Source organism: Pseudonaja textilis, chromosome 7 (genome assembly GCF_049901715.1).
Source record: "Pseudonaja textilis isolate UNSWEBS1 chromosome 7, rPseTex1.2, whole genome shotgun sequence".
Classification (NCBI taxonomy): domain Eukaryota; kingdom Metazoa; phylum Chordata; class Lepidosauria; order Squamata; family Elapidae; genus Pseudonaja; species Pseudonaja textilis.
The window spans coordinates 28,971,827-28,994,413 of NC_141996.1; the positions used below are offsets into that span (position 1 = coordinate 28,971,827).

At 36.1% G+C, this 22,587-nt stretch overlaps 2 protein-coding genes across 7 annotated transcripts; both read right to left on the reverse strand.

Annotated features, from left to right (window-relative positions):
• Positions 1 to 679: 679 nt before the first annotated feature.
• On the reverse strand, positions 680 to 5,271 carry TAF13 (TATA-box binding protein associated factor 13). Its single transcript, XM_026708765.2, has 4 exons — positions 5,081 to 5,271; positions 2,934 to 3,012; positions 1,710 to 1,807; positions 680 to 1,113 (listed from the first exon to the last, which is right to left on the reverse strand). The coding sequence occupies exons 1-4, from the start codon at positions 5,105 to 5,107 to the stop codon at positions 943 to 945; spliced, it is 375 nt and encodes a 124-aa protein (XP_026564550.1). The 5' UTR covers positions 5,108 to 5,271; the 3' UTR covers positions 680 to 942.
• A 1,351-nt stretch (positions 5,272 to 6,622) lies between these two features.
• GTPBP8 (GTP binding protein 8) lies at positions 6,623 to 14,685 on the reverse strand. Of its 6 annotated transcripts, none has more exons than XR_015744302.1 (7): positions 14,582 to 14,676; positions 13,497 to 13,907; positions 10,240 to 10,338; positions 9,170 to 9,300; positions 8,608 to 8,707; positions 7,037 to 7,180; positions 6,623 to 6,720 (listed from the first exon to the last, which is right to left on the reverse strand). XR_015744302.1 is itself a non-coding variant. In XM_026708764.2 (7 exons), exons 2-7 carry the CDS (start codon positions 13,842 to 13,844, stop codon positions 6,639 to 6,641), a joined length of 879 nt encoding a protein of 292 aa, XP_026564549.1. In that variant the 5' UTR covers positions 13,845 to 13,907; positions 14,643 to 14,685; the 3' UTR covers positions 6,623 to 6,638. The 6 variants fall into 6 exon arrangements, 4 of the variants coding, with proteins under 4 accessions (XP_026564549.1, XP_087793430.1, XP_026564547.1 ...); XR_015744301.1 differs by having other exon boundaries at positions 14,576 to 14,659; XM_026708764.2 differs by having other exon boundaries at positions 7,037 to 7,155; positions 14,643 to 14,685.
• Between the last annotated feature and the right edge of the window lie 7,902 nt (positions 14,686 to 22,587).

Genomic DNA, 22,587 nt, shown 5'->3' on the forward strand with positions numbered 1-22,587 from the left:
TTGGGTGCACACAATTTCCTTTTTCTGGAAAGATTGCTGGAATTTACGGTCTGGCCACATTGTTGCTGCACTCTTCACTCTTTCAGAGATGTTTAATGTACTATACGTCTTCACCAGAAGTCCAAGTTCTTGTATTTTCTTTTAAATTGCTATCCATATAGACTCAGCCTTGATGATCCAGCAATTATCACTGACATAATGCATAAATTTATATTGTTTCATTTTAATGCAAAGTGACTGGTAAACACACAGCACCCAAAATATTTCTGCAGATTACCATTGTAGAAGGAACCTCATTGTTTTGAAATTATGGTTAATGCTTTTGGTGGATTAAATTATTTGACCTAGGGATTTAGTATCATTTGTTCCATGTCCTTGTGACACATTAGCTCTGTCAAACTAAACTATTCCGACTTAATATTTGTACTCATCTGTGAAAGAGGTTATCTTTCTGTAAATGAAGCATGGAGAAAAAGATCCATTTAAAGCATGGGTATCAAACTTGATCGTGTCACCTGGCATGTTTTTTTGTCTTTGTGGAGCTGGGATGGGTGTGGATTCCACATGATGCATCCAGCCGATGGGTCGCCAGTTTGACACCCCTGATTTAAAAATAGAGATTTATGAGCATGGTTTTTTAAACTAAATTTGATGGGATAGAGGTAAAAGATAATAGCTATAGAGCCCTTAGAAATTTTTAATAACACTTATGACACTCAAATGGTTGCAATCTAAACAATTCAAGATATAATGGAATAATGTCCAAGAATAGTTTAGCACTTTGTTTTACAAACAAGCAGTACAATACAAAGAATCTCTTTTAAAAGTCCACAATTAAATCTATTTCAATGTGCAGCAATGTTCTGAAATAGAGCTTCCTTTTATAGACTCAAAAAATGAGATGAATCAAAGGGTGAATGTGAAATGAGTTCAAAAAAGGCCTCAAGAACCATAGTTTGCTTCATCAAATGCTTTTCGAGCCCGTTTTAGTTCTTCATTCATTGTTAACAAGTCCTTCACACGAGCAAATTTTCGTGGGTCTTTACGAATCAAGAAGACTATATCTTCGACCTGTACTCGACCTTGTCGTCCAATCGACATTGCTTTGTGGGTCTATTGGACAAAAAGAAAATCCATTTCAATTAAATCCAATTAAATACATTTTCTGTGATGTTACTGAGTTGTCAGTATTTAGACTATATTCATGCTTATGAAAAAGAAATTAGAAGCTGATTATCCACTGACTTTGTGGCTGAGAGGAGACTAAAATCTATATTTCTGCTTCTAGTCCAACTATGCTATTTAGTTCATTAATAGTCTGAGAACCAGTTTGGTGCGCTGATTAAGGCATTAGGCCAGAAAACAGGATACTGGTTCTAGTTCTGCCTTAGGCATGAAATCTGGCTGGGGTACTTTGGGCTGGTCAGTCTCAGCCCAACCCACCTCACAGGATTATGATAAAAATAGGAGGAGGGAGTAGTATTAGATATGTTTGTTGCTGAGTAATAAAGTAATAAAGTGTATATGAAAAATTTTAAAACATATTCTTATTGGAAGTTTAGATGGCTGTGTCATAACAGCTTTTATACATGTCTCTGAACTCTTCTTGGTTTTCCATAAAATATAGAACTGCAAGGAAACAAAAGCCAAACTATAGCATCTGTTGTATCAAATATCTTAGTAAGTAGTAACTTATTATAAGAACCTACCATTTCTGTGATGAATTCTATGACTAGATCTTCAAGAATATCCACAGACTCTGTGTAAGGATTCTGATCATCTCCAAACCCATACATCATACATCTCACTGGAATTAAGAAAGCAAAAATCATCTGCAGGAGGGCACTGAATGGAAGGTTTATGATCTATAAAATTATTCAGTCTTCTAAATTCTCCATTCAAGGAAATTTTAATAGTATTTTTTAAATCTACTTGAGAAAGTGTAGTTCAAACTTGTATGAGAAAACAAGGACACAATCTTACTGTAACTTTAATATCAGTGTTTAAAATATTTTAATAGAACATGTTGAAGGAGGAATATTCTGAGAAAATCTTCTGCCACTTTTATAACCCAAATGAATAAAGTAGCCAACAAGTTTCAAACTCCAATTTATGGTTCAGGAAACTTGCACCACTTACATTATCTAAGCTTTGGTACTTAAGTTTTCATAGAAATGATATTTTACAATGAAACTACTTAAGGGGATTTGGCCTTATGGTTAAAACAGTGGGCTGAAAAGCAAACTGCGCCCTTAGAACTGCCATGAAAGTATTAGCAAAGGCAAAAGCCCAGAATACAAATATACTGCACTGTAGTAAAAATTAAGTATTTTATTAGGAGTTAATGCACAGTTGTTCATCAGTAACTGCAAGACCAACTGGCAATGAAAGACATCTTGCATGAGTCATAAAATGTGAAACATTCAATGGATATTTCATTTTCTGTGTTACAAATTGTATCAAATGACACATGAGCAAATGTAAATAGCAATAGCACTTAGACTTATATATAGTTTCACAGTGCTTTATAGCCCCCTCTAAGCGGTTTACAGAGTCAGCATATTGCCCCCAAGAATCTGGGTCTTCATTTTATTGATCTCTGAAGGAAATGATGTTAAGTATAACTTAACCATCTCAATTTTGTTTTACTTAGTAATGCAGATTGATAGGATACAGGTGCTAGACAAAAATCATTCAATAATTCACAGTAATACTGGCATTCAAAAAGTGTACCGCATAAAGAGATTCTTCAAAAGTGGAGACAATGAAAGGTTACATTTCCTCACTACCTATGAAAACATAGAAAGCTGTCTTATAAAAATTAGGTCATTAAAACTAATATATTTCTATTTCTTATACAAATAGACAGCAGTTCTTTGGTATCTTCAGCATACAAATAATCTATTCTTACTTGTAAACTGGCATCAACTTACATTCTTTGGAGAATAACCGCTTCCTTTTTCCCTGTCCACCATCTGGGCCTCCTCCAGCGTCTTCAGTATCTTCTTCAAACTATAGATAATAAATCCAAAATTTGAGTGAAAAAAGAAGCATACCCCAAGATTAAGCTAAGAAACAAGGGAAGGGGTCTAAAATTATGACGGTTAAAAGCAGAGAGACAGCAAAAAGTTCTAAAAAGATCTCTTGAAGTTGGAGGAATAAACAGTACAATATGAAAATAAATTTATTGTAAACAAAGATGAAATTATGCTTACAGACATAAAAAATCACATTGACAAGATCTCAGCTAGAACCTTGGGATGCTACAGGCAAAGTTCATAAAAACATCAAGTACAGCAACTGAAAAAGGCATATTCCATGCTACATAGCATTTCGAGAATTTAACAAACTTATCAACAGTACAATAATGCCTTTATAAAAATATATGATACAATGCAGTTCTGTCCACAGTACATTATAAATGATATTAAAAACCTAGAAGGGAAATCTAAATGACAACCAGACTGGAGTAACTCATTTCAGAGAAAATTATGATAAGTAAGAAAAAGAACTTTGAGCAAAAACAGAAAATGGACAGGGACAACTCTATATATTCATAATTCTTAACAGAGGACTGTGCAGCAATTTGGAATGAAAGAAGAAAAGGTGATTCTTAGCACATGTTGGTATTTGTGTTGCATATACTGACAACTCCTTAAGTTGCATCTTGCTGTGCAACTCCTAGAAAAGATGCACATGATTTAATAAAATGCCAATAACAAAAGATGCAACTGCCAATATGTATTCTAAATAATTTGTTCCATTTTGAATACAGATGAAATTTACCCTAATATATTTCAGCATGTAAAGGTACTGATTTGTTTGAGCTGCTCTAAAATTAATTAGAAAAATTCGTAGTTTCTAACAGCTATTAAATATGCTGACTATGTATTTAGAAAACCTCATATAAAAGGAGGTTGCTAAAAAACAACAAAGGGGGGATGGGGCTGTGTTCCATTCTGTTCCCTTAAATTTTGTGCTTCTCATAGACATCCAAAATATCTCACGCTTTTGAGTGGTGGGGAAGGAGAAAAGATAATTTTGTAAAAAAATAATAATTCTACAAATATTTTTTGCAAAATCTATAAGCAAAACAAGCTTTACTTATGGTGTTTTTGCCCCTCACCAACTAATTTGAATCAAGGTTTAAGTCTACCTCATTTATATGCCATGAATCCATGAGAGTAAAAAGAAGTCCAACATCAAATATTATTGTGAATCCATCTTGAATGAGGGAGATTGTATATTTGAAATTAATTTGCAAAACCCCATATTACTATGAAATGAGATTCTTCTCAGATGTTCTGAATTATAACTTGCAACAATTATAGCAAGCATACCCAGGGTCAGTAATGAAGGAAATACTAAACAGATGTTAATGCAAAGTACAAAAATAATACAAAACAGAATCTTAGGATCTGCAGGGAGTACATTGCTGGTCCTCATCTAATACACATTAATAACACACATTATTAATTCCACAATAAACTTCCTTAACCGTTTAACTGGAAAACTACGGGGCTCCTGCCTTAAGTAGAGGCTTGGACTATAAGACCTCTGAGTTCCCTTCCAACCGTATGATTCTATGATTTATGGGAATTACCTTGTAATTACAGGATTACATCACAAAATGTAAAACCAAATTCAAGTTCATTTACCTGTAAATCTCCTAATGCCCGGGGAATCTTATTGCCAGTTTTGTATGCATAAAATGAATCTAGATTGGAATCCTACACTCCAGAAATCCGGAGCGAATAAAACAATTCACTTGGACTTATTTAATAGCATCTTATTACAGGCTTTCCCTGCGCATTACTCAAAATGATGCGCTGCCATCAACGAACAGGGTGTAGCTTTTAATGCGAATAATACCCAGTAAACCTCGAATTAAACTGTAGTTCTCTCCAACCGATGGGTGCGATTGTCTCCAGCATCCCCGGGAAATTTTGGGAAGGCGGGACAGGCGCCACTTTCCTTTTTCCCAGCTAGCAGCTGCCACCCGACCAGCGTCTCAATTGGTCCTTAATCACGGTTCACATCTTTTATTCTACGCAACACCTTATGCTTCGGCTTCACTTACAGGTGGGTCTTCTTCCTCGTCGGCCATGTTAGCATCAGGAATTACCTCTTTCCAGGTATAAAATTTAAGACCGCTTCCGACTAGCAAACCCGCCCACTCCGCTTCAATCCGGAAGGCAAACGTTCAACTGCGCATGTTCCTTTGAGGAAATGACTCTATAGCAGGCCTTCGGTTCCTCTTCCACCGGCTTCATTGCACAAGTTACGCATGCGCAATCTTGAGTAATGGCCAGCACCGGAAGGTCCAAGGGGCTTTCGCATCTGTTGGAAAGCTGTCTGGACGCCTTAGAGCGGCGAAAAGAGACAGAAAATGCATATTGCCTCTGTATAAATGTAAATAGGAATTACTTCTGCATTGCTCATTTTGAGTCCATAAACTGCATTTCTTTCTGAAAAATCCTGCCATTATTAAACCATTTAGCTATTACATTTGGTCTTAATTTCAAGAAACAGAGCAGGCTGCTTTGATCGGGGAAAAAAGGATTCGAAGTTAAAAGGACAGCAATCAGGAAATGACTGCTAATAATCCATCTGCTGTTGAAAGTAATATAGTTTTAAGCAAAGTACTTAGAACTGCAGGTTGAGAACCATCAGCCATCTGGATGCGTTAGCCCTATTACATGCCTCTGATTACCAAGCTATAATTAGAGAAGTGCTTTTGAGGTAGTCAGATCTGAGTGGTCTTATTAACAAAGCTGACCACTTTAAAAAGGAATGCTTTTGACTGTATAAGAAAGTCCACATTGCATGTAGGAGAAATGTGCTGGGTCTTCTGTTTCCAAATAAAAATATATATTTATTTTAAAAAATAATTCAGTAAAAATATTTCTATTTTCTTTTGCTGTACAAAAGAAACAAGCAATTTATTTTATTGTTCTACCCAATGCCCAGACCATATAGATAGGGAATGCTTATATAGATAGGGTTGTTTTTGCAAAAGCAATCCTTGCATATCTACATAATTTATAGAATATCACAATTATAGAATTACAGAACTGAAAAGGGCTACATAGCCCATTACAAGCAGCCTCGTACTCAGTCTACTGCAAATTAAAAGTATCCCAATGATGATAATTCAATCTTTGCTTTAACATACAGTATCTAACAAATTAGGCTTAATACCTCACTTGTAATTGTTTCCACTGTCAAATTATTATTGAATGTATTTTTAAATCTTCTGCTGGAATTTGTCTTCTCTAACTTAAATTCTTTATTCTGAGTTTTGCACTCTGAGTTGAAAGAAAAATGGTTTTGAGGCTTTGTTAACCATTCAGGAGCTGATTGTCATATATTTCATCTTTCAAAGCTAAAAAGACTCAAGGGTCTTTCATTTCTCATAATTTAGTTTACCTGATCTTTCTTTTCTTACTTCTAAGCATAACATTTAATCTTTGAAATTCACATTTGATCAACACGAGTGTGTATGTATATATGCATGTATTTACAGTATGTACGTATATAACTATAGAATTTACATAGCATTTATTGTTCCAAAATAATTTATATTTATATAACATCTAGCATGAAGGTTGAAACAAGATACTTCCAAATATAATGCTTTATTCAGTGGATAATGGAAGATTTCCAGTAACATGAGCTATGAAGCACCTCAATACATGAATTCCAGTATAATTCAAAGAACTGTGGAAACAAAGATAGAAATATATTAGCAGTCTCATAAAAATAATTTTGCATTTGTTCTCTATTCTTGCTCTTGCTGCCTTTGCTTGAGGAACAACTCTTCCATAATAGCTAAATGGAAACACCTAGCCAACCTTGGTTAATCTCATGGTCCTGAGGAGTCAGCTTTGGTCAATATTGAGATGGGAAACCAAGATTATAGGTTGTAGATTAGATTGGTAGCAAGTAGCAACTGAAACTCACACTTTAATACTAGGCAATGGCAAACTACTTCTATTATTCCAAGAAAACAACATACGACATTGTTAGCTGTTACCTGATAGGAAAAAGTTGAGGAAAACATGTGTGAGCATTTTTCTCTACAAAGTCTTGAATCTGTAGCACATTTTTTGCCATCACTGATTTTGATGCTGTGTCAATTTTGGTTAATACAAGCTGTCAAAAGACAAAAACATACCCACTAAAAATAGTTTAGAACAAGTTTTTGAAACCTTAAATTATTTCTGAGTTTAGCAATGAATTAGGTTAGTGTTCCTCACAGGCTGTTCTTTAAAAGAATGAGATCCTGGCCTTTCCTCTTCCAACTTTTTGTACTTTGAGATATATTTTTTGAATCTGAATTTCACCAACAGTTTTTATCTCTGCCTACAACGTACATGGCCTAACTGTGGGTCAAACAATTAACTAATATGGTTGGATGCAGACTAAATTACAGCAGCCATATTGAATCCTGCTGAAAGCACTAGAACACAGGTGTCAAACTGGTGGCCCGCAGGCCAGATGCATCACACATAGGCCACGTCCACCCCAGCTCCTCAAAGGCAAAAAAAAGGTTGCAATACAACACATGACATGATTGAGTTTGACACCCGTGCACTAGAACAAATAAGTTATAATTGTGAGGTCAAATGGAACTAACTTTAGGCCAAATTCTGTGCATCGACAGTGGACATTAAAAGTCTATAGACCCTTATGAAAAGGACAGTTTTCTGAGATATAAAAAAATCAGACCAAGATAAATTACTTCTTTTTTTTTTCATTTTTAATATAGCATATAACACATACAATGGAACTGAAAGGCAAACTGAACAGGAGTGTGAGGACTTTTTATATCCACTGTATACTTCTTAAGGAATGAAGTCCATAAATCAGTAATAAAGGAAGCATATAATGTAGGCACATAATAATAAATTTAGTTAAATGCTTAAAAATGCATTTCTTGCAGATAATGCCATTTTCTTTTAAGCTAATATTTAGAATAGATTATGTTGGAGCAAAAAGGTTTATGTCAGGATTAGGCAACTTATTTAAGATGGAAGGAAATTTTATATTTATTTTGCCATTATACTTCCACATTAATTTCTATGCATATAATGGTTAAAGTACTGCATACATTTTAGTACAATTTTAAAACCCTTTGGTGAGAGCAGCATTTTAATTACATTTTTTTTTTGCATGCACATCTCTTACTAAGCTGGAATATAATTCCTAAAAAATTGTCTGCTTCTGTTTCTTCATGAAGTTTTTCTTTAATTATCCCAGACCAATGTTTCTTAACCTTAACAACTTTTTAAAAGTGTGGACTTCAACTCTCAGAATTCTACAGTTGAGAAATGCCTTCTTAGACATAATCAATAGTGTCTGATTAGATAGTATTTATGCTTTCCAGTTACTGTTAAATGACTTTTTGAGAATCTTAAAACTGTACACCAGGGGCGTCAATCTGGCAGCCCACAGGCCAGAGGTGTCTCACGCAGGCCACGCCCACCCCAACTCTACAAATGGGGAAAACATAATAAAACGTCACGTGACAGCAACATGACCCAGCAAATTTGACACCTGTGTTCTACACTCATTATTTTAAAGCAAGGTAAGTATGTTACTTACAACATAAGGGATCCCGAATTCTTCTAACATTTCTACAGCAATGTTATCCATTTCCTGAATTCCCTCTTTAGCATCTACTAATAAGAATGTACGTTTCAAACTGCAGAAAATAGAAACAGAGCCACAACTTCTCACAAACATAATAGGGGGGGAAACAGTCAAGCATGAGAAATAGGTGGTTTTCAATTCCTAATTTTAAGTTAATTCAAAAACATTTATATTCTATCATTCTACCATTATTACATGGTAAATTCTCCTTTGGCAGGACAACAGAGATAACCATAATTTTGAGTGAAGATACATTTTGCTTTTTTGAGAAAATGTGCTGCTTCTGATAGAATTGAGGTGACTCAGCAAATTACAGCAATATGGCTTCACCCATACCTCAGGAATTACTTGTAAATAGTGGTTATAACAGCATTGTATCTTATCCAAATTTAATAGTTGTTTTACCTAAACATTGTTTTATATGTCCAAGCACATCTCTCTAAATTTTACAACTCTGTTGCCTCTCTGCTAATCCGATGAAATATTTCCAAGAAATTATAATATTCAATCTTACTTTGTGCGTTGAGTTAAATAAGGCTCCACCATCTCTGCAAAATCTTTGGGTGCTTTAAACCCATAGCCTGGCATATCCACCAAAGTGAAGAATTTTCCCACTTTGAAAAAATTCATTTTCTTTGTGTGACCCTGGAGAAAAAGAAGAGGAGCTTTTTCTTCTTGACTTCTTTCAAATAAAGCATTATGGATTCTATGAACTTATTTAAAATGTAAGTTTAAAAATATCATAAATTCATGACAAAGTCTAAAAATTTATTTGTGATATCCTGAACATTAAATAAAATACAAATCTGTAGATTATTGTAGATAATCTGCAACTGAAAAGACATACAGCAGATTCATTTCTGAAGCAATACTGCAGTACTGCAAAACACCTAAAATGGAGTAAAAATTGTCTATAAGTTTTATAAGATATATATAAAATATATCTTATAAATATATATATATTTAAGGGATGCAGTGGCTAAGACGCTGAGCTTGTCGATCAGAAAGGTTGGCAGTTTGGCGGTTTGAATCCCTAGTGCTGCGTTACTTGTCCCAGCTTTTGCCAACCTAGCAGTTCGAAAGCATGTAAAAATGCAAGTAGAAAAATAGGGACCACTTTGGTGGGAAGGTAATAGTGTTCTGTGCGCCTTCGGCATTTAGTTATGCCGGCCACATGACCATGGAGATGTCTTCAGACAGCACTGGTTCTTTGGCTTTGTAATGGAGATGAGCCTGCCTCCTACAGTCGGGAATGACTAGCACGAATGTGCAAGGGGAACCTTTACCTTACCTGATTTATGTTGAATAAAATGTTAATAGGTTGACTGAATGGAACAACATATGTTATTTGCATATTCTATAATCCTTCATTAATATAGACACCTAACATTTTAAAATTTTCACCCTGTAATTATGAAACTGACCAATTTAGATGTGTACGATACACTTATTCAAAAAATTTCCTTGCCCTTAAAACTGCCCTTATTTTCCAGAAATAAAGTTTCACAATACAGATATAAATTGTCTTGCTTATGCTCCATTCACTTTGAAGGTAAATATAATCAATCTTCACAGGAAACTTACAGGATGCTTGGAAATTCTGACTTCAACATCAGGGGCCAATGAAAACAATGCTTTAATTAAAGATGATTTTCCAACATTGCTTCTTCCTAAAAAGCAAACCTGGAAGAGAAAGTTATAGTGATTTCATGATTCCATTCATAACATAATAAAAGATATATCATTTAAACAAGGCATGATGATATTAGCCTGATGCTCTCCAGATGTGTTGGTTAGAATCAGGAAGCTGGTGTCTTTAATACCAACCTAATTGCTGCAGAGTCCTGAAAGGGGGCCTGGGTCCAGCAATGGAAACAGATGGAATTCCTGATGAAAACACTTTTTTTTGTAACCCTACAGAAATCTCAAGGTTTGCAAAATGTAAGAACATCTATAGAAGAAATATAGTCCTTCTAGGAAATGGAAACCATTGAGAAATTCTATGGGCTATTCAAATACTCCAGAAGCAAATTCTTAATAACCATTCTAGCAAAGTGAGCACATGGAAACCATATTCTAATTTTATTCTTTTGTGAATCTTAGGCTATATCCAGAATCTTTTTAAAGAGGAGCCAGCCAACTGGTTTTAGCTTGGCCTCACATATGAGGTTGGGGCAATTGGGATCTTATCATATATTTGAAATAATTAGAATTGTACTTAAACACTCATACTACTCTCCAAAAAATGATCCTGACACAAATTAGTTATTTCCCCTCTTGCCAGCATCTAGGTTTAAACTTGCTGCCACCCAATGGAGGCTAAACTCTCATCAGCAGTCACCTTAATTGACCATCCAAAGACAATAAGAATTTTTTTTAATTATTTAAAAAAAACTCATTTTTCACTAACTGACAAGAGTTATAATTTATAAGCAAATGCTAGGTAAGCAACAAATCAGGTGGTTCAGTATTTTTTCTGGAATATAGCAAGCTGTAAGTAGTTTTCATTAGGGTAAGACTATTCGTCCCCATTTTTGTGATCAGAAGCTGCTTAACATAATGCCAAATATTGTTCTTAAGGACCTGATGTTGGTGTTGACAGGAATGGGATTTATTTTTACAGTAATATGGCAGGAAGTCAGTATAAATTACAGCACTCTCTTTGTAGATGAGACCATCTGAAACTATCTTTGCAGATACAAACTTATCTTACAATGTTTAGTAAAAGTACAATATCAATCAAGGGAAGCCATGCTGTGGAGCTGCCGATGCACTCATTTTTCTGACAGAGCAGGCTTCGTGATAATAGTAATTATTAATTTATTAAATTTATATACTGCCTGATTCCCAGAGTCTCAGGTTGGTGTATACCCTTTGGCAACCTTTTTGAGTACTCTTAGTTTATGTAAGAGTGCTATGACTTGTGCTAGTTTTGCTGCCAATTATTTGTCTACCTAGTTTAATCAGAAGAAACCCAGACATTCTGTTATTCTCACTGATGTTTTCACCATCATCTGAATAGCTGCCAAATTGACCAGAGCAGCTACTGTATTTAGTTGCTGGACATTTAGCTATTGAGATGTTTTCTATTGCTGAACCTAATAAGCCAGGCTTACATTCAGGGTTACATTGAGTTTCTGATAGGGGAAATGGTAAGAATCTATCCTTTGGACATGTTCTGAGGACGATCAGAGAAACCTCTGAACTTAGGGATGCCATCATTGCTTTTGAATATTCCCCCAAAAATATAAGCATTACAGATAGTTCCATTTATAATGCTGCTTCCCTTGACGGCTGGAAGACTTTAGAGAGTCCCTTCTGTAGGGGTATAGATTGTCTCCATTGAGGAAATTGCTTTCCACAAGTTCCACAGAATCACCAGGACCAGGTATGACTTGGATTGCCCCCTCTTTTTTGCTCTGTGCTCCTGTTCTTAGCACGTGTCATCTTAGTGAACAGAAGGCAGCAAATCTGCTTATGTGTCTTGCTTCTAGGGTGGGAAAAACCTACCTGTTGATTTCTGATGCTACTTCTATCTGCTGATTAACACTTGCAGAGAAAGTCACTTGGAAATCAATCCTGGACCATCTGCACATTCCTGTTAGGGAAAGGAGGTATGTGTTTTGGAAGGTGCTATAGTTGGAACCAAGCAGTTCCTACTACCTATCTGCACCTTCTCATCAACCACTGCTATAAGTGCTGATTACCTAGTTCTAGATCATCTTTATGCCGCTCTGAGCTCCAATTCTTTTCTGGTTACCATCAACTAGTATTGCTCAAGAAAGAGCAGTGAATCAGATGAGAAACACCACCACCCCCAAAAAAGTTAAAATATAAGCTGTCTACTTGTCATGCTCATTGTTTGCTTCTTTTAAAAAATGACAGAGCTTCCCTGACTAGTTGCAATCTCTGCTACCATTACTCACCAACCCATCTCTCCTTATGACGTTATTGTGAACAAAAAGCTGGAGTCTTGTTCTTGTTTGCCCCCGCATAAAAGCAAATACTTGTGTTGTTTCCCTCCCTATGACTCTTCTTCTTTCTGTCTCAATAAAATTTCTAAATCTCTCTTTTTCTCACAACTTAATTAAACTAAAATGAAGCCAAGGAGAAGTCCTTCCTCTCTTGTAAAAGGTTAGAGCTCAGACTGAGAGTTTAAACTTTACTTTCTAGCCAAAGAAGTGAACTTAAACCGATTCCAGATGTTTTAGCTAGCCAGGATCAATATTTTTAATTCAAGCTCACAAAACTTGCTAGCTACAATAAAATGGTAGGAGTTAGCTTAGTGTTTCAAGCTTGTTTCCAAATTCCTGTAAAACTAAGGTAATACTGATCTACAGAGATTGAAAGAAAAAAATGTGGGAGAAATTGTGCATTCAAATAATATTTTCACTCCTGAACTAAAATTGTTTTCATTGAGTTGCCAATGTTGCAAGATTAGCTTCTTCTTGGATAATGTGAAACATCTTCAAACAAAAAACAAAGTGCAGTTGGCTCTTGAAAAAGCACTTTGGGACAACCATAACCTGTATGACTGAGAATCTCCATAAACAAAAAATGATTAAGTAGATATTTAATCCCTTAATGGTCCATCAACCAGGTTACCTTTGCAAGTCTGCTATTTGGGCAGCATTCACATCACAAGGACCAAAATTTTGTTTACAACAATAGAGATATTCTGCAGTTAAAAAACAAAATATTTCTACAATCTGGACTTTTAGAAAGTTTTTTTCTTCCGTATCCAACTCTCTGCTTAACATGTCAAATGGCATAATTTTGATACCATTTGTCCTCCTTCCTCTTAAATAATAAAAATGGAACCTTCTTTTCACTGATCTCACCTCAGGCTCAGCCATTTCTGGGGCATGATCCATCCGGACCGCAGAAGTGGAATAATCAATGATGTGTTGCTTTGATGGAATGAAAAACGCCTCTGCTGTCTGGATGTCCCTCTGGTTAGGTTTGAAAATGTAGAAGGATGATTTGTTCACATTAGGAGACAAGAATTTTGCCAGATCTTGGAGAGGAAACGTTATGGCAATAGACTGTTTTTCAGGGAGTTGCTGAACTTCTGAAAATGAAGCAAACTGTACAGGAGTCCTGCTTTGGGTCATAAGCCATTTCTGTAGTAAGCTGGTATATCTGCTAGATTTTGACAATTGATGCACCTTCACACATAGATTTTCCATCACCACAGCAACTCAATAACTATAGATATATATCTTCAAATGGGGAGTTTCAAGTCCACATTTCTAGTGAGAAAAAAGGAAGAAAAAGTTGGCAACCACAATTACTTTAACTCAGCTTTCCCTAACCTGGTACTCTCCAAAGGGTTTGGTCTTCAAATCTTATCATCATCAGTCCTCCATTTTCAGTGGATGATGGAAATTATCATTCCAAATATCTGGAGAGTATTTGGTTTGGGGATCACTTCTGTAGGTGGTTAAAAACTGTGAGATACAGGAGGTACAAATCTACTAACTAAATAATACCACAAACATTTTACTCCTGCCCCCTGTAGCATTTTTTTTTCTTTAACAGATGCTGCCTAAAAGAATACATGTCATTCTGTATTTGCTCCTAGCGAATAAGATTCAATCACGTCAAAGAAATAATTTCCTTTTTCTAAATAAAGTCGGATATTTAAAGGCAGATGGTTTGGGGGGAGAAAAGCTGCAATAAAGATTGAGCAATAAACAAAAGATAATCTGGAAGACGGTGCAGCTAATAATTATAATTGTAATATTAGAAGAGTTAAGTAAAAAAATTCTTTTAAAGAAATGCATTTGAGGCGGCGGAGTTGCTTCCCCAATGTGATGTCCTTCGTAGGACAGGACATTAAACCGGCGAAGATTGAACACAGAAAGGAAACTTCAACGCAACCTGATGGCAGGGACGGAGATCAAAAGAAGACACGCACACTTACAGCAGAAACCGAGGTCTCACTATTCACGCTTCTATCAGTACGGAAAGCTAGCACGCCTTACCCGGAAGCCGGGATTGCTTGCTCCGAAGACTTTGACCCGGACTCAGAGAACATAGAGATAGGAAGGGATTAAATTAACGGTCCTCTTTGAATAGGGATGTTCAGACATTATTCGCAAGGCAGTTTAAAAAAACAAATCACGTTTTATGTACCCGTGATGGAATCTAAATGAATTAAAAAGCAGTTCTCTTCGGAAATTTTTACAGATGTGGGAATTTGGCTTTGGCAATGCATAAGCGTGCATAAGCTGACCAACGTGCCTACCGTCCCTGTCCCATTTTTTCTTCTATTTTTCTTATATGTATCCATTTCATGTACTCATGACTATGTATATACTTATACCTGTAATCTTATAATCGCTTGACAAAATAAATAAATAAATTTTTAAAAATGACGTGTTAAGTTTTAGATTGATTCACCTTCTGCTCTTAGCCACAACGCGGTATGTATGTATGTATGTATGTATGTATTTATTTATTTATTTATCAAGCAATTACAAGATAACAGGTATAAGTATGAACATAGTTATGAATACATGAAATGGATACCTATAAGAAAAATAAAAAGAAACAATAGGACAGGGACGGTAGGCGCGCTTACGCACGACCCCTACAGACATTTTAGGAAAGGGGTGAGGTCAATAGTAGACAGTCTAAGGTTAAAGTTTTTGGGGTTTGGGGAAGAAACTACAGAGTCAGGTAGAGTATTCCAGACATTGACCACTCTGTTGCTGTAGTCGTATTTCCTGCAATCAAGTTTGGTGCTGTTTACCTTGAGCTTGTATCTATTGTGTGCTCTTGTATTGTTATGGTTGAAGATGAAGCATTCATTGACATGTAGGACATTCTAATGTATGAATTTATATACCATACTTAGATCAGACTGAAGACGGCGTAATTCAAGGTTTTCTAGGTCTAGAATTTCAAGTCTGGTGGCATAAGGTATTCTGCAACAAGTAGAGGAGTGGAGAACTCTTCTTGTGAAATATTTCTGGACTTTCTCAACTGTTAATATCAGATACTAATGTGGGTTCCAGACTGATGAGCTGTATTCAAGTATTAGTCTAGCAAATGTTTTGTATGCTCTAGTTGGTAGTGTGATCTTACCAGAGAAAAAGCTATGTAGGATTAGGTTAACAACTCTTAATGCCTTTTGGGCTATGTAGTGGGCTTTTTACGGTCTTTCTGGCTATGTAGTTACAGTGGGCTCTAACACTTAGATCATTAGAAATGAGTATTCCAATGTCCTTTACAGAGCTTGGATCATCAACGAGGTCTTGATTATTCAGCTTGTATTTTATTTTCTGATCTTTTTTTGCCAATATGTAAAATAGAGCATTTATTTGTTGAGATTTGAAGTTGCCATTTGTTTGACCATTCTGATACATAGTCAAGATCTTTTTGAAGGGTAGCAGTATTGTCTGTGGTGTTGAATAGCTTTTCATCATCAGCGAATAGAACGCAGTTGCTCTTAATATGATTATAGAGCATGTTGTGTGAATTTAATCGTTGTGGCTTACCAATCAAACAATGGATAACTCCATAAGAAAGAGGTGATAGAATAATAGTACCGTACATTTTGATGGGGGAATTTGTGTCTTTTCATGTGTAAGCAGCTTCATAGGTAGGTCAGTTTATTAAAAATGAACTTAGACCATATATAAGCAATAGGAAATCATCAAGAATAGACACAGAAGTCTTTTGGGGGCAATTAACATTCTTGGAACATTTATAACATTAATAAAACAGTGGTTTAACATGAAATGTGCAGGGTGTTTTCCCTACAATCAGTGATTATACACCGCTTCAACTTCATGAACCGTCATTCTGATGAATTCAACTTAGCTTATCAAAGTCTATGTTTTCACATTTAACTCTAATCCAGAGTTTTATTACTCAAAACAGATGTGCTCATGTGTCATGTCCACCTTAAGCCAAACATATCAAAATATGATTATCAACATTGCAGTTTTAAACCATCTGATTTTTGTATGTAAGCTTCTTTAAAATGAAGCTGTCAGAACAAAATGTTTGGTTTCAAACACTTTTTGAGTCCCTGCCATTCTATCTGTAAGCAGTAAGAACACAATAATACTGGAATTTATTGTTTGACAGCTAGATGGCAATACAGGCAAAAAAAAAGCATTTTGTTAGGAATGTAGCTATTGTAAGGAAAAAAATTGTGATGGGGAGAACTTGAAAGTTTGTGTCTGGTTGTCAACTGGCCTGATTCAAACCTTCAGATCTATTTTGCTTGTGCTTGCTGACTACTCCTTTTTTTCCTATGGCAATTCTTGATCAAAAACACTATTTGGATATATTTTGGTAGTCACAAAAAGTTTTCAGGTCCTTTATCTTTCAAGTGTTTTTAGCTATTATGGATCTGTTTTGTCCTTGTGAAAATTTGGCCTTTATCCAACCATGTTAATATGCCTGTTAGTAGGAATAACATCACTTAGCTACCTAAGAACTGGGATGTTAGTAAATAGAGGGAACAATGATTAATTACGCAGTAAATTTAATCTGCTTTACATTTGTGAATAAATGTTCAGGAAAGGAATAAAAGAAAGACATATTTTTCAGAAAAAATAATGTTAATATTAAATATTTGTCATTAATGTTAATATTTAGTATTAAATTATGTATATGTACTACTTTCTATAATAAAATATCTACCTAATAAAAGATAACATAAATCCACCATGTTCCAAAGAGTTGTGGGTAGAATTTTAAAATTTATAATTGTTATAATTTAGATTTTTTTCCCATGAAAATTATAGAAGCAATTTTCAACAAAAGGTTAAATTTGTTATCTATCTGGCAATGCTACAACTCCAAGTGGTTGGGGAATTCCACGAGTCGTAGTCTATACATCTTAAAATTGCTGGGGTTCAGAAACTCCGGTCTAAAGCTTGGGACCTCAATACAAACCACAATGCTGAGAGCAGATTTTTTTTCTTCTGACTCATACAGTATATATTGGAATGAAAAAGAGGAATTTTGCCTGTAAGTCTAGGTCATTTTTTTATAATTTCTCAGACAATTTCTAATTATAGGCTGCTGACACACACATGACATGGCAAATATAGAAGCTACATTCTGGTGGAGAGAAAAGCATTGTCAAACAGATAACAAATTTAGCTTCTTGTTGAAAATTGCTTCTCTAAGTCTCATGGAAAAAAGAAATTATCAGAATGTCTTTCTATTACATGGACATTTCTTAGAATAAATTATTTTAAAACACCCATGCTTTTTACATGATGAAGCAGTAATGTTTATGTGGTATATCTTTGCTTTAGCCCTGGGTGCACAAGATTTAAATTCCACAATTCTTGCAGGCCTATGTTCCTTGCTGCTGTGGTTAGACTTTTTCAATCTATATACAGGTGAAACTCAAAAAATTAGAATATCGTGCAAAAGTTCATTTATTTCAGTAATGCAACTTAAAAGGTGAAACTAATATATGAGATAGACTCATTACATGCAAAGCAAGATAGTTCAAGCCGTGATTTGTCATAATTGTGATGATTATGGCTGACAGCTCATGAAAACCCTAAATCCACAATGTCAGAAAATTAGAATATTACATGCAATCAATAAAACAAGGATTGTACATAGAACAATGTCGGACCTCTGAAAAGTATAAGCATGCATATGTACTCAGTACTTGGTTTGGGCCCCTTTTGCAGCAATTTCTGCCTCAATGCGGTGTGGCATGGAAGCTATCAGTGTGGCACTGCTGAGGAATTATGGAAGACCAGGATGCTTCAATAGCAGCCTTCAGCTCTTCTGCATTGTTCGGTCTCATGTTTCTCATCTTTCTCTTGGCAATGCCCCATAGATTCTCTACGGGGTTCAGGTCAGGCAAGTTTGCTGGCCAATCAAGCACAGTAATCCCACGGTCATTGAAGCAGGTTTTGGTGCTTTTGGAAGTGTGGGCAGGTGCCAAGTTCTGCTGGAAAATGAAGTCAGCATCCCTGTAAAGGTCGTCTGCAGAAGGAAGCATGAAGTGCTCCAAAATCTCCTGGTAGACGGCTGCATTGACCCTGGACTTAATGAAGCACAGTGGACCAACACCAGCAGATAACATGGCTCTGCAAATCAACACAGACTGTGGAAACTTCACACTGGACTTCAAGAATCTTGCAGTGTATGCCTCTCCATTCTTCCTCCAGACTCTGGGTCCTTGGTTTCCAAATGAGATGCAAAAGTTGAGTAACCTTTGTGATGTTGTGAGAGATCTGATCAGCTTGACTGACAGAATATACCCCAACATTCATCAGGCTGGAGTGCAAGAGCTATTCTCACACCGACAAACAACTCAGCCAACAACATCAACAACTTTCTGCTGGAGAAGCTGTCCATTGAGCATGTGAAATATGAATCTGTGGACTCGGTGATGGAGGTTGTGGATGCTGTACATTATCCTGTGGAGTTCTTACACACTCTCAACCCATCAGGATTACCACTCATGTCCTCTACCTCAAGTTTGGCACTCCAATCATGCTGTTACGCAATCTAAGCCCTCTGAAACTATGCAATGGCACCAGGCTTCAGCTGAAGACTCTGTACAAGTACATAATCGAAGCCAGAATTTTACCAGGCATCAATCAGGGAGAAACCGTTTTCATCACCCAAATTCCTTTGATCCCATCAGGCTATCACCTCAAGTTCAAATGTCTACAATTTCCCATTAAGGTGTGCTACGCCATCACCATCAATAAGGCACAGGGACAGACTTTGAAAATGGCTGGTATGCATCTGAGAAGTGACTGTTTCTCCCATGGCCAGTTGTATGTGGCATGTTTCAGAGTCAGTTCATGTGACAGCCTGGTCATCCTCTAGCCAGAGAGCAAAATCAGGAATGTTGTTTACAAGGAGGTCCTGAGCAATTCATCTGAGGAAGGAATTGAAAGTCTATGTTATGCAAGTTATTAGCCTGGCTACGTAGACCAAAAAGCCAGGGATGCTGGTGGGATTAAAGGGCTTAAGCCCGGGCTTAAGCCCATCTATTTTATTGTTGTTAGACTTACAATAATGTCTTAATCTGTAACAGAAACTTAGTTTACCATCTCTGTAACTAATTAAAACAGTGACTTTTTAAACTACTCATTAATTTTCAAGCTTTAAGTGTCAATTTATCAAGCCCGATCCCATAGTTTCATAGAGAAGCACCGGTATCCAGCTAGTGTAAGATACATGAAATTCTGGGGCTTTTTTGGCTTCATTCAGCCAGTAATAATAAGATAACTGAAGCTAAGTTATTGCAACTTTTGAATGTCTTTACCAACAAGACAAAGACCATTCCTCCCCCTCCCAAAATGGAGGAAGAGACAGAAATGTGTTTTTGAAGACATTTATATGCCAGTTGACAATCCTAAGTTGATGGAAATGGAAATGATTTCTGATATGCAGATTAGGAAAAAATAGTATCAAAGCTATTATTTAGCAAAAGCTAAAGGCTATATTTGATGTTTTCGGGAAGGGATGTGAAAGAGGAACAGAATAGCCTTACAAAATGAGCATGTATGTAAACAACCAGGATTTTTCTGTTTGGGATAGAGTGGGTTGTTTTAATTGTGGGAAGCCTTTTTTGGAGGTTGTACTGAATTTTTGTGCTTTTGAGCCACAAAATGGTGGGAAACCATATCATCAATACTTTTGGTCAGAAAATCTACAACAAAAATAGGATTGTGGTTTCAGCAAAGTGGAATCTCAGATAATCCATTTTGCCTCAGAGTGTAATAATAAATAATATCCATCTAGGCTTAGGGCTTGAGCAAGTAATATCTAATGGGTTGTGCTTCACAAGGACTAATAAAAATGTATTTGATCAAAGACAGTGAGCTTAATTAGGAAGGCTTTAAACTGAATGCTGTGAGGATGAAAGAAGAAGGTAAAGGATCTTCAATAAACCCTAGATTCTTGTAGAGGGATATGAGAATCATGGAGTCATGGGGTCTATTAAACTCAACAAAATATCAGGAAAAAAAAAGACTCATAGTTCATGATCAGGAGGTTGGGATTCTACCAGTTTGGACTGGTTCTATAGAACCGATTGTTATTGTCTCCGCCGTTCGGAGAACCAGCAAATCGTGCCCCTGGCTGGCCCCACACCTCTCCGTCTGACCCTCCCCTCCCTGCGTAGTCAGTCCTTATCGCCTGACATCGCGCACATGCCTGACATTGCTGACTGCATTCTCCTGGCCCAGTCTTTCCTTAAGGTATTTCTTTTTACCTCTTCCTGATGATCAGCTGTTTTGATGATCAGCTGTGCTGAGATCCCCCTCACTGTTTTACTGCTTCACCCAGGAGGCTTCCCTGTGGCCCAGGAGGCAAAAAGCAGAGTGGGGATTGGGTGTGTGTATGCCCCACCCCCAGGCTCCATTTTTTTTTCCTTCCTGGGCCCCAACCTGTTTTTCCTTTTTTTTTTGTGGAAAAAAATTATGCTTCCTCCCTGTTCTTTAATTATTATTTAAAAATAACTAGGGCAAAGAATTTAGTAGGTAGTAAGGAATACGGGAGCAGATTTATTAATGAACTTGGGCAGCACCTGGATCCTTGGTATGTAGTATTCACAACTTCAACTCAAGCCTCATCACTTTTTGACTTGTCATCAATTCTACCTATCAATGTCCATACCTAAAATTCCCTCAGGTATCTGAATTCTTCCTGATAGGTTATGCTATCTCATCTGCATCTTCAGCATCAGCCTTAGATCTAGAAAGATCATGATAAGGAAGAATGAAAAAAAACCTTTTCCTGAACAATAGAACCATCTCGACAAGTTTCTAGTTCCACAGGAGCCCAGGAAGGAAGCTGTTCTTCAGTTCCAGTTTAGAGTCAATAAATGTTGTTGTATTATGCTGGCCTGTTCCTTGCCTACTGAAGCCCACTACACAACAGTTTTATCATATGAATAACATACTTGAATATACTAGAATCAGAAATAGGCAAGAATGAAACTATAAAAATTAATTTTAATTTCCATTTAGTGGCATCAGCTATTTATATGTATTTTTATCAAAGGATACCTTTGAAATGCTAAACTATTGTACCATTTTGAGTCACATTAGTGGAAATAAATACAGTTATTTCTTTGGTGTAAACTTGTTTTGAACTTAAACACCCACCAAAAACATAGAATCATCCTCAGTACCCAATTTAAGCACTAGTTTTATTTTTGTTTTTCCTCTCACACTTTATTTTCCTACTTCAAGTTTTTGTTCATAAACTACAAAATATTGTACTGGGGAAACTTGAAGATTTTTTAAAAAGTTAACCATTTTTTCTTCTCTATCTCCTCTTGCATATTGCCCCCCTCATCCATTAATTGGTGTATCAATCTTTTTTCTTTCGTTTTCTTAAGTTTGTGGGCTAACCATCTCCCTGGCTTGTTTGCATGCTCAAAGTAGATTTGTTTAGTCATTTTCAGACTAATCTCCAATTTTTCTTGTTCCAGTAAATTTAGTTTGTGTTTAGTTGTTATTAACTGGTTCTGTATTCTTTGGTTTTTGGGGTTCTTTTGTAATTGGGTTTCTAAATCCTTAATTTCTTGTTGTAAGTTACTTTGTTGGGCATACTTTCTTTTATTTCTCATAGCATTGTAAGAGATTGTTATTCCTCTTATAAATGCCTTTAATGTGTCCCATATATTTTGTTTCGAAGTTAGATCATTATTATTTTCCTTTAAGAAGAAGTTCAGTTAACCATTTTTTTTTTACTACACTGTAAAGATGGGGGGAGGGGATCAACAGTGACAATTTTGATTAAGACAATTGATGGTATGGTATTTTTACCATCCATAACATCTTTCATCACACCCAAGGCAGCAAGCTAGTCTAGGGAGCTTAGAGCACGTCGTGTAGCTTCTCCTGCTCCTCTCTTTAACAGAGAAGACAAGCTCAGGAGAAATAGCCTTAGAGGGCTTTGCTATTTCTGCCCTCA